The following is an 11344-nucleotide window of genomic DNA, read 5'->3' on the forward strand; positions in this document are numbered from 1 at the left end:
ATATGTTCTCTTTCTCCTGTGAAAGCAGCTAAATCCCGCAGCGCCACTATTTCTCTCTCCAGAGCTCTCATAGACCTGGTCATGTCCCTCGTGACATTGAGAGCATACTGTAGGCACAGATGCTTTATTTGACCTCTCCCTATATCTCACCACTGTTGTTAAGAAGTCTATTCAGATTTTGTCTCTGTATGATTTTTCCAAAAAAGAATGAAAGCATTCCTAAAAACAGTATCAGAAAGCGAATTCACATCTAAATGCCAATAGGAACTTCTACATTTGACACTTTTAACAAAAATAGAAACCTGTACAAGAGAGTGATCTGAAATACCTACTGGGTGTATCGAGCAACTCTGAAGCACAATACTCTGACTTTTGAATCAGTAAACTCTGTCAAGCCTGGCCATAGATAAAGAGTTATCTTTAGCATGAACCCAATACTGCCACTAAAACTGTCAGCCAATCACAGCGGGAGTAAGCATAAAAGAATCTGTCAGAACTACAAATGTGATCACAGGAACATCCAGAGAAGCTCAGGAGACACGAGGAGCTTCAGACCTCAGCAGATGTTTCTGCATGCAGCATCACTCTGACAGAGAGAGGCCAGTATTTTGTGTCCAGATGTTTCTCTGACCAGCAAATTAACAAATTATCACTACTCTTTTACTGCAAGATCGTATTACCTCCACCAAGGAGGTTCTGTTTTTACCTGAGTCTGTTTGTTGGCTTGTTGATTTGTTGTTTGGTTAGTTGGTTTATTATATTGTTAGTTGGTTTCTTTGTTGGCCAATAGATAGATAGATAGATAGATAGATAGATAGATAGATAGATAGATAGATAGATTGATAGATAGCTTTATTAATCACCAAAGGGAAATTAGGTAACTGATTGGTTGGTCAGCAGGATTACACAAAATCTGCTGGACAGATTCTGTCTTGGTTGCTCAGGGAATCATTCACGGATGTGGAACCCAAACCCAAATGAAATCTGGTCATTTTAATGTTTCATTTTTTAAATATCGGATTAGGCTTGATTGTATTGCAGAGGATTGTTGGATTTTGGCAGAGGTAGACACTCTACTGAGTGTCATTCTAGTTTATTATGTTTTTACAAAGCTCTGCTGCTGCAATAATTCTATCATCTTTATGTTCCCTGACATTAAAACGAGGAAGAGACTTTTCAGTAAACTGTAAACAAACTGCAGGTTGGTAAAGATAAAACTTGATAAAACTTGATGGTTGAAACAAACCAAAGCTGAATGTTGGTGTCACATGAACAGAATGTCTTCAACCAGACTCTGTAACCTCTAAAAACATCAATTCTTCAACTTTTGTGTATATTTGTGAAGTTTAATGGTGATATATCAATTTCAAATTTAAAGTAGATTTTAATTCATCCAGAAAACATGTTCAAATTGTCCTTCACTGAAACAAGACTTGTTTAACTAATTCATGAGACAAACTGTACTGAATCCCTGTCTGATCCTCCTCTCAGGTCTTTGGGAAGCCATGACATCTCAGGAGGAGGCGTCTTCCTTCAGAAGGTTTTTTCAGTACGTGGAGGACAGTGGCCTTCGAACATACGATGGTCTTGTGATCCAAAATGCCTCTGACATTGCCAGAGAGAGCGATCGCATTCGCAACCAGACCAACTGGAATTACCTGCAGGAAAAACACCAGAAGAAGAGACGACAGGAAGAAGCCATCAAAAGGTAGAAAACACTTAAAAACTGGGACTGCTGCTGAAAGTCAGGTGTGCAGAGGTCCTGGATCTGACATGTGTGCAGGGGTCCTGGATCTGACATGTGTGCAGAGGTCCTGGATCTGACATGTGTGCAGGGGTCCTGGATCTGACATGTGTGCAGAGGTCCTGGATCTGACATGTGTGCAGGGGTCCTGGATCTGACATGTGTGCAGAGGTCCTGGATCTGACATGTGTGCAGGGGTCCTGGATCTGACATGTGTGCAGGGGTCCTGGATCTGACATGTGTGCAGGGGTCCTGGATCTGACATGTGTGCAGAGGTCCTGGATCTGACATGTGTGCAGGGGTCCTGGATCTGACATGTGTGCAGGGGTCCTGGATCTGACATGTGTGCAGAGGTCCTGGATCTGACATGTGTGCAGGGGTCCTGGATCTGACATGTGTGCAGGGGTCCTGGATCTGACATGTGTGCAGGGGTCCTGGATCTGACGTAAGCTGGGGTCCTGGATCTGACATGTGTGCAGGGGTCCTGGATCTGACATGTGTGCAGGGGTCCTGGATCTGACATGTGTGCAGAGGTCCTGGATCTGACGTAAGCTGGGGTCCTGGATCTGACATGTGTGCAGGGGTCCTGGATCTGACATGTGTGCAGAGGTCCTGGATCTGACATGTGTGCAGAGGTCCTGGATCTGACATGTGTGCAGGGGGTCCTGGATCTTGACATGTGTGCAGAGGGTCCTGGATCTGACATGTGTGCAGAGGTCCTGGATCTGACATGTGTGCAGGGGTCCTGGATCTGACATGTGTGCAGAGGTCCTGGATCTGACATGTGTGCAGGGGTCCTGGATCTGACATGTGTGCAGAGGTCCTGGATCTGACATGTGTGCAGAGGTCCTGGATCTGACATGTGTGCAGAGGTCCTGGATCTGACATGTGTGCAGAGGTCCTGGATCTGACATGTGTGCAGAGGTCCTGGATCTGACATGTGTGCAGAGGTCCTGGATCTGACATGTGTGCAGAGGTCCTGGATCTGACATGTGTGCAGAGGTCCTGGATCTGACATGTGTGCAGGGGTCCTGGATCTGGCATGTGTGCAGGGGTCCTGGATCTGACATGTGTGCAGGGGTCCTGGATCTGACATGTGTGCAGGGGTCCTGGATCTGACATGTGTGCAGGGGTCCTGGATCTGACATGTGTGCAGGGGTCCTGGATCTGACATGTGTGCAGAGGTCCTGGATCTGACATGTGTGCAGGGGTCCTGGATCTGACATGTGTGCAGAGGTCCTGGATCTGATGTAAGCTGGGGTCTTGGACCTGACATGTGTGCAGAGGTCCTGGATCTGACATGTGTGCAGGGGTCCTGGATCTGACATGTGTGCAGGGGTCCTGGATCTGACATGTGTGCAGAGGTCCTGGATCTGACATGTGTGCAGAGGTCCTGGATCTGACATGTGTGCAGGGGTCCTGGATCTGACGTAAGCTGGGGTCTTGGACCTGACATGTGTGCAGAGGTCCTGGATCTGACATGTGTGCAGGGGTCCTGGATCTGACATGTGTGCAGGGGTCCTGGATCTGACATGTGTGCAGAGGTCCTGGATCTGACATGTGTGCAGAGGTCCTGGATCTGACATGTGTGCAGGGGTCCTGGATCTGACATGTGTGCTGGGGTCCTGGATCTGACATGTGTGCAGGGGTCCTGGATCTGGCATGTGTGCAGGGGTCCTGGATCTGACATGTGTGCAGAGGTCCTGGATCTGACATGTGTGCAGAGGTCCTGGATCTGACATGTGTGCAGAGGTCCTGGATCTGACATGTGTGCAGGGGTCCTGGATCTGACGTAAGCTGGGGTCCTGGATCTGACATGTGTGCAGGGGTCCTGGATCTGACATGTGTGCAGAGGTCCTGGATCTGACATGTGTGCAGGGGTCCTGGATCTGACATGTGTGCAGGGGTCCTGGATCTGACATGTGTGTTGAAGCAGTCCTGTCGAGTCAGTCAGTGGTGGTGTTTTTAAGTTACATTTTGTGGTGTTAAAATGAGACCTCAGGACCTGGATATCATTCCGCTCACGTGATGTTGGAGCTAACAGGATGTTACTGAAGTCACTGTGAGGAGAAAAAGCTGAGTGCTTCCTGTGACCTTCAGAATAGATGGTTTATTTTATTTGTGCATCTGTATGAATGACAGCTGTTGTGCATCAGTTTAGTTTGAGAAGCCCACGTAAAGCCTACGTATCTTTTGAAAAGAATCTTGTTTTTTGTTGATGATTGTACAGTTGTACTAACATGTCTTTCCATTGGTCCATTCAGGATTGGTGAAGATGTTGCCATGGCAACAGACGGGGCCTATTCTGGAAAACACTTCAGGATGGGGTTCATGACGATGCCAGCACCACAAGACCGTCAGCCTCCACCCAGTCAGGGCTTCACTGTCAGATCCCAGTCCCTCCACTCTGTGGGTGGAGGAGACGATGACTCCAACCACAACAGAAAACAACCCCCACCCAAACCCAAGAGAGATCCCAACACCAAACTTAGCAGCAGCTCTGAGACGGTGAACGGAGGCTCTGGAGTCACCAAAAGGGACGGCCAAGAGACCAAAGAGACACTGGAGCAGGCTGAAGGTGAGGACACCCACAGGTTAAAGGGCCAGCACCATGTTTAGAGTTTAAGAAGTGATGCAGCTGCTTCTCTCAGTCTCAGTTTCAGGTTTCAACATCACTGTCTTTCTGTCTGTAGCTGGATGTCATCTTTACAGCGAGGACTACAAGAAGATGCCTCCACCAAAACCCAAAAGGAACCCAAACACTCAGCTCAGCACCTCCTTTGATGAATCCTACATCCGTACTCACGGCAACAAGAAGTCGTCCCTGCGTTGGGACAAATCTTCATCCCAGAGTCAGAGTCCGGCATCGAGAGACACGGACGATGAGGAACCAGTCTACATTGAGATGGTGGGAAACATCCTGCGAGAGCTCAAAGGCAAAGACACTGTGGAGGATGAGCAGAGCGAGTCGGTTTACGAGGAGATGAAGTATCCGATGCTCGAGGACTTCCTGCAGGATGCACAGTCTGCCATAATGGATCCTGAAGTCTGGTCATCTCGTGGCTCTCTCTGCGACATCCCTCCACCTTTCCCCAACCTCCTGACACACCGCCCACCACTGCTCGTCTTCCCCCCCGCCCCGGCTCAGTGCTCCCCCAACTCTGATGAGTCCCCCCTCACCCCCTTAGACGTCACCCGCCTGCCCATGATGGACAATGTTTCCTACAAGTCAGGTGGTGTCGAACATGTGCAAAGCTCCACCCACCACCGCAAGGAGCGAGACAGGGATCGGGATCGGGATCGGGACAGAGACCGGGACAGAGACAGGGATCTGCCCTCAACGCACACCATCACATCCTCCGGCCGCTCATCGGCTCCACCTCTTCCCTCAAACTTCTACAAATCATCTGGCTCCACCCACGGTGGTCACGGTTACCCCCGAAGCCAATCAGCATGTCCGTCTCCCGTCAGCATGGGTCGCTCATTGACTCCTCTGAGCCTGAAGAGGCCGCCACCATACGACTCTCTGATGGCAGGAGGAAGTATGCCCCGCTCTTCATCTTCCTCTTCATCATCCTCACAGAGGGCCGGGGAGGGCGGGGCTAAACTCAGTAACTCCTCCTCCACTCACAGCTCCATGCAGAATGTGTCGATGAGGTCACAAACACCCACAAGCCCATTGGACGAACTCAACAACCTGTTTACCTCGAGCCGACAGATGATGAAGAAAGGATCAGGTGGCAGGAAGAGCAGAGAGAGTGAAGGTACGCAGCCAGAACTCCATCAGTACTGATGTAGTATATCAGTAGTATACCACTGATGCAGTAGTAGTACTACATGATGTTGTACTACATCAGTACTACATCAGTACTACATCAGTACTACATCAGTACTACATCAGTAGTAGAATTGATGTCTTCTCGTTCGTCAGTCTGACCTGATGAGAGAAGTAATTTCATTAAAGCTGTGAGGACAGACAGGAGACAGGACAGACTGCAGCTCTGTGAAGGGAGATTATCATCAGTACATTTTGTTTCCATGGAGACGGTGTTGCCATGGAGACGACTGTTATTTTATTAAATAAATGATAAAGTGCTCACAGAGACACCTGCTGGTCACACAACACCGTCTTTCACATACATTGAAACATTTTTTGACGTTTATTCATTATTAAAAACTCAAAGAATCCAGAGCTGATCATCTTTGTTCCCTGAAGTCGTCTTCTCAGGTTCAGTGGGACCAGTCAGGTCCACCAGTCACATTTCAGAATCATTTTCTCTTATATTACCAAGGCGATCTCACCACAAAGTCTGATTTGTTGTCAGTCCTCAGCTGACCTGATGGGACGTCTGTGAGTCTGTTAATAATCTTCAGGAAAATATTCAGGAGCTTTTTCTGTGAGTAGAAAAGAGACAAATCGAGAGTCTCTGAAGGTCTTTTTGGACACATGTCACATGACACAGTGGACAGACCCACAGTCTTCAGCTCGCTCTGAGGACTCAGACCTCAGTGCATGATGGGAAACGTCTGGATCTGCCTGAGATCTCAGAGCGGATTGGTTCAGATGTTTTGAATTAGATAGGATTTAGATAAGATTATGATTTTTAGTTCAAATGTAGAGATTTTCAATTAAAACTTTATTAATCCCCGGCAGGCAATTTTGATTGATTCAGTCATATTTTGAAGGTTTATTCTGTGAACAGAATGATCATGTCCCCCTCTTTGCTGTCTCTGTAGGAGACTCGAGGTCTCTGCCCCGACACCACAGTAAAGACAGAGACGGACGGTCGAGTCCAGTATCCAGTAGGATGGGGAGGTCGTCTGTCAGCCCCACCATGATGCTGTCCGGAGGAGGAGGTGAGTCCAAAACAACAATACTGCAGGGACCTATGGAGGATGTCACGGCTATGTTTCATATAAAGACAGCAACAGGTAAAGTTTAAGTAACAGTTGAACACCAGGTGAACACCGGGTCAATAACAGGTGAACACTGGGTTGAACACCAGGTGACTAAGAGGTGAATTATTCCTGTTTACTGATGTCTGAATAACTCTCTGCAGAATCGAAGACGGTGTGTAAACTCGGCTGTTCAGCCTCTACGTCAGGAGTTCCTTCACCTGGTGGGACGCCACAACGTCACCTGCATGAGTCACATCACCCTGCCCTCAGCCAGGTACAGCACCTGTAAAACTGTCTAGCTACCCGTCTACCTGTCTGTCTGTGTGACCTGTCTGTTTTTAAACCAGCAATTTAAACAGAAACATGAATACTTTGTTTCATACAGGATTCAACCTCAGAATGTAAAAATAATCTTCAGACGGACAGAAACTTCGACCCCTCAGCTGACTGACGTCTGAACTGTAAACAGCTCAGTTTCCTGTCGTGGCGTTTCACAGACTGCTGGTTTAACCTCCACACGTTCACATTAAACATGTTAACACAGTGTTTTCTTTGTAATTTAAGTCTTGTGTCAAATATTTGGTGTTTAAATTAAATGTTTTTACTTGAAAGACTAAAAATTATCTGCAGATACTAACAGTAACTCTTTAACACCAGAGTTTCATTATTGATACTAACATTACTCAAACATTAAACTAACGTGATACTAACATTACTCAAACATTAAACTAACGTGATACTAACATTACTCAAACATTAAACTAACATTATACTAACATTACTCAAACATTAAACTAACATTATACTCACATTACACTCATGTTATACTACCATTAAACACTACCATTTACACTAACATTACCTTGGTGTCATTTAAATTTATGCACTTTACAATTATTCAGATTAATTCAAATATCAAATATAAACCATCCCAGCTCTAACTCCGCCCACCTAGATAAACCCCGCCTACTCATATACCTTGAGTAAACTTTGACTTCAATTTAACAGAGGATTTGTAGTAATTTCTTTGTAGTTTGATGTTCAATGTATTTAAATGAAAATCAAACTTTTGTCTTCTGTTCAAGTCAATCTTTTTTCAATGATGTAAATTTACATAAAATCTGTAACTTTGTGTCTTATTGTTTGCTGAGGACAATAAAATATGAATATTTAACAGTTAAAACATTAAACTGAAGCTTCAGAGAACTTTTAATTTATAAACACATCATCAGACAATCTGAATGTAAAGTCACCTGAACACCTCACCTGTTATCAGACATGCCAATAAAATCTGTCTGTCTGTCTGTCTGTCTGTCTGTATGTCTGAATGTCTGTCTGAAACACAGTAAGTGACCATTAAGTAAATCACAACACATACTGCAGATGTCATTTAGCTCTGAGCTAACTCTGGTACAATGCATCAAATGGCAACATTTGGTCAGTCTACAGTAAGTGACCACTGAGTGAAAACACAGTGGCCTCTTCCAAACAGAGTCGCTGCATTATTGCTGCAGCGGTGGTTCGCCAATTCTCCGCCGTTGTTTACCGCTGTGTAATTTACACAGAAAGCTGGTGCTGCGGCTCGTAAAGAGGCGTGACGGTGACGTCATGATGATGACATCTGTGTGTTTTCAAGGTGTTTCCCAGGTGTCCTCCTGTCAATCTAAACCCGCGGACAGTTTATAATCATATGGATGCTGTTGTAATGTGTCGTGATTGAGATCCTGACACACCAAACATCCTGGAAAGTGACAAAGTTACGTTTTTCACTCTAAATTACATAATTACATCATCGCCATCAGTAAACTGGACGCTGTCTGACTCCGACACTCGTGGGGAGGGAGGGCTGACAGTCACCGTGACAACAGTAACTACAGCAACACAAACACTGGTGAGTTAAAGTTTTCTTCCTGATGACAGACGCTGTTTTTCGGGCAAAAATTTGATGAAGAGTCAGTAGAACAGGCGGACAGACAGGTGGACAGACACTTCTTCACGTGTAACTGCAGTATTTTTTTCCTCATAAGTTTCCAAAGACAGTTACAGTTACTACATTACTGTTGTTTGGTCCTGTAACGTTGCTTTGTGGGACATTTCTCTTTATTTGGTTAAGTGAAGGACCTGTGCAGTTATAAGACTGTCAGACTGACACGGCCTCGATACGCAAGCCAGCTTATCCGTTCACACTGGTTCGGTTTGCCAATAATGCACCTCTGATACTACCTCCAGAGGCAGATCAGCGCCGGAGTGAAATTTCACCCCTCGCCGCCTCCGAGACTTTCACGCAGAGGCGGAGACGGAGAATTCATGCAGTATCCCTGCATCCAAACAGCAGAATGAATGGAGCTAGTAAGTGATAACACAGTGATGTTGAGTTGTTTCCTGTTTCCAGATGCCTTGGCTCTGTGGAGATGCCACCATGATGGAGATGATTGAGAAGAAAAGAATTTTGTGTCGAGAGATTAAGGCTCGCCAGCGACCTGAGAAGAATCTGTGTAAGCAGGACAGTATGCCCATCCTGCCCAGCTGGAAAAGGAAGCAGCCGCCGCCATATTCAGCCCCGCCCACTGCCACCGCAGCTGGACAGAACACCACCGTGTTCTGGGACACCGCCATCTGAAAGACAACACAACACAGACGGAAACATATAACACAGCAACACATAAACAATGATGATGATGATGATGATGATGCAGCCACCAGGCCACGCCCACCACACTGTTTGATTAACACACAGTTAACACACAGTCTTTAATTAACTGAGTGAATATAAGTGTAGTTTAAATATTTGACCTTCAAACTGCAACAAACAAAGAATCAAAGAAAGAACAACTAGATTTTAAACATTTATAGATCAACCAGATTCTGTATGATTATCTGATTCAATTATTGTCTCCATCTTTCAACTAATACAACAAAACTGTCAACTAATCAATTCACACATCAATCATTAACTTCGAATAGTTGACAGTTTTGTATCTGGTGTGTCATTGCCATTTATTTAATCATTACTCAAACAAATCCTGTGAATAGTTTTACAAATGTCAAATTAAGCGACTCGTGTGAGGCTCGATCCAGATGTTGTCCGCTGTCCAAATCATGTAACACAAATCTGAGAAATGTTTTTTAACTTTATTTAAAACTATTTTTAAAAAAGTTAAGAACTCCAAAATCTTTTACCCAACAGTGAGCACACACACAAACACACACACACATGCACGTGCGCACACACACACATGCACACACAGAAGCACACATTTGTGCAGGTGTCCTCCTGCCATCCAATCAGAATGCAGGGAGGTGTGGCCGTCCAGGTGTAGCAGAGCTTTCTGTCGTCTTTCTACTCATTATTTTTATATCTGAACACTTATAAAGATTCAGATGTTTTTTTTAAAGTCTGACAGTCGTGTAGCAGAACGCTGTAAAAAGAAAAAAATGATTTATAAACTTGTCTGTGTGAAAAAAAAAACGACCTGAATGTGTTGGTCAAACATGTTTTTATATTTCAAAAAGAATCTGTGATGCTTGTCTGTGTGTGGAAGACAAAGTCAGTACGTGATGTTTTTATATTTAAAAACTTTTATGATGATGAAAAAAGCACTATTTTAAAATGAGAATATTTTGGCATGTTGGTGGTTAGCTTGGTCTCATCCACTGTCCCAGAAACACAGACTGGACTCCAGTTTAAATCTAGTTTGACTCCAGTTTCAATCCAGTTTCAATCCAGTTTGACTCCAGTTTCAATCCAGTTTCAATCCAGTTTGACTCCAGTTTAACTCCAGTTTAAATCCAGTTTAAATCCAGTTTGGCTTCAGTTTAAATCCAGTTTGACTCCGGTTTAAATCCCGTTTCAAACCAGTTTAACTCCAGTTAAAGTCCAGTTTGACTGCAGTTTGACTCCAGACCACGTCAGTCCTTAAAAAGACGTACAGACGTTTTCATTCACAGTTCTGATCTCAGACACGTGATGTCTGTGTTACATCTCAGATGAGTCGGATGTAGATTTCTATCAGGAGCTTTGTTGTAGTGGGACTTTTGTTTTTTCTATCTCTAATTTCATTTTTACTAAAGTTCAGTCAACTCACATTTTAAGGATACAATAAGTATCAACAATAAGAACAATAAGAACGTGGAGAGGAACACAAACGGGAAGTTGAACAGACAGGAAGTTGATGAGGATCACCTGAAGGTCATGTGACCATCTGAGTTTTTGGGGCAGCGGACAGAAACGAGGTGATGAATGCAGTGTATTGATTATTGATCTGATTGATTTGCATGATATGCACATCAGATTTGTGTTTTTGTCTCATGAAATATGAGACAAGCTGTGATTTCTAAGTGCACTTCTTCAGTTTCTGACAGTTCAAACAGTCGATGCAACAACAAAGATGAAAACATAAAGACTTTATTTATTCACAAGAATCTGCAATTAAATAAAAATATTTATTTAAGACTGTTTCCTCTTCATCAGATGATCAATAATAACATTGACACCTCAATCAGATCTAATTGTGAATTTATGATCGATAGATTTATGATCGAAAGTTCAAAGTAGCTGAAAGTTTTACATAGAAAGAAGAACACTGAGGTTTTACCTGACTCCTCCCCCGACCCTCCACCTGACTCCTCCCCCGACCCTCCACCTGACTCCTCCCCCGACCCTCCACCTGACAACTCCACCTGACTCCTCCACCTGACTCC

The 11344-nt window shown here is 44.6% G+C and overlaps 1 protein-coding gene across 5 annotated transcripts; it reads left to right on the forward strand.

Annotated features, from left to right (window-relative positions):
• The first annotated feature begins 1462 nt into the window (after positions 1-1462).
• Positions 1463-11094, forward strand: nyap2a (neuronal tyrosine-phosphorylated phosphoinositide-3-kinase adaptor 2a). Of its 5 annotated transcripts, XR_003982639.1 has the most exons (7): positions 1463-1708; positions 4009-4322; positions 4438-5508; positions 6482-6676; positions 6805-6917; positions 8446-8534; positions 9036-9166. XR_003982639.1 is itself a non-coding variant. In XM_030407009.1 (6 exons), exons 1-6 carry the CDS (start codon positions 1506-1508, stop codon positions 9261-9263), a joined length of 2124 nt encoding a protein of 707 aa, XP_030262869.1. In that variant the 5' UTR covers positions 1463-1505; the 3' UTR covers positions 9264-11094. The 5 variants fall into 5 exon arrangements, 4 of the variants coding, with proteins under 4 accessions (XP_030262869.1, XP_030262879.1, XP_030262874.1 ...); XM_030407009.1 differs by lacking the exon at positions 8446-8534 and having other exon boundaries at positions 9036-11094; XM_030407019.1 differs by lacking the exons at positions 8446-8534; positions 9036-9166 and adding an exon at positions 7029-7947.
• Positions 11095-11344: the final 250 nt, after the last annotated feature.

The sequence above is a fragment of the Sparus aurata genome, chromosome 2, assembly GCF_900880675.1.
Source record: "Sparus aurata chromosome 2, fSpaAur1.1, whole genome shotgun sequence".
Taxonomy (NCBI): domain Eukaryota; kingdom Metazoa; phylum Chordata; class Actinopteri; order Spariformes; family Sparidae; genus Sparus; species Sparus aurata.

Bases quoted from the DNA above. Each gene is read 5' to 3' on its own strand.
- nyap2a (XM_030407009.1), top strand. From the start codon at position 1,506: ATGACATCTCAGGAGGAGGCGTCTTCCTTCAGAAGGTTTTTTCAGTAC. The intron at 4,323-4,437 runs GTGAGGACACCC...TTCTGTCTGTAG, and splicing joins GACACTGGAGCAGGCTGAAG to CTGGATGTCATCTTTACAGC. The intron at 6,918-9,035 runs GTACAGCACCTG...TCCTGTTTCCAG, and splicing joins ATCACCCTGCCCTCAGCCAG to ATGCCTTGGCTCTGTGGAGA.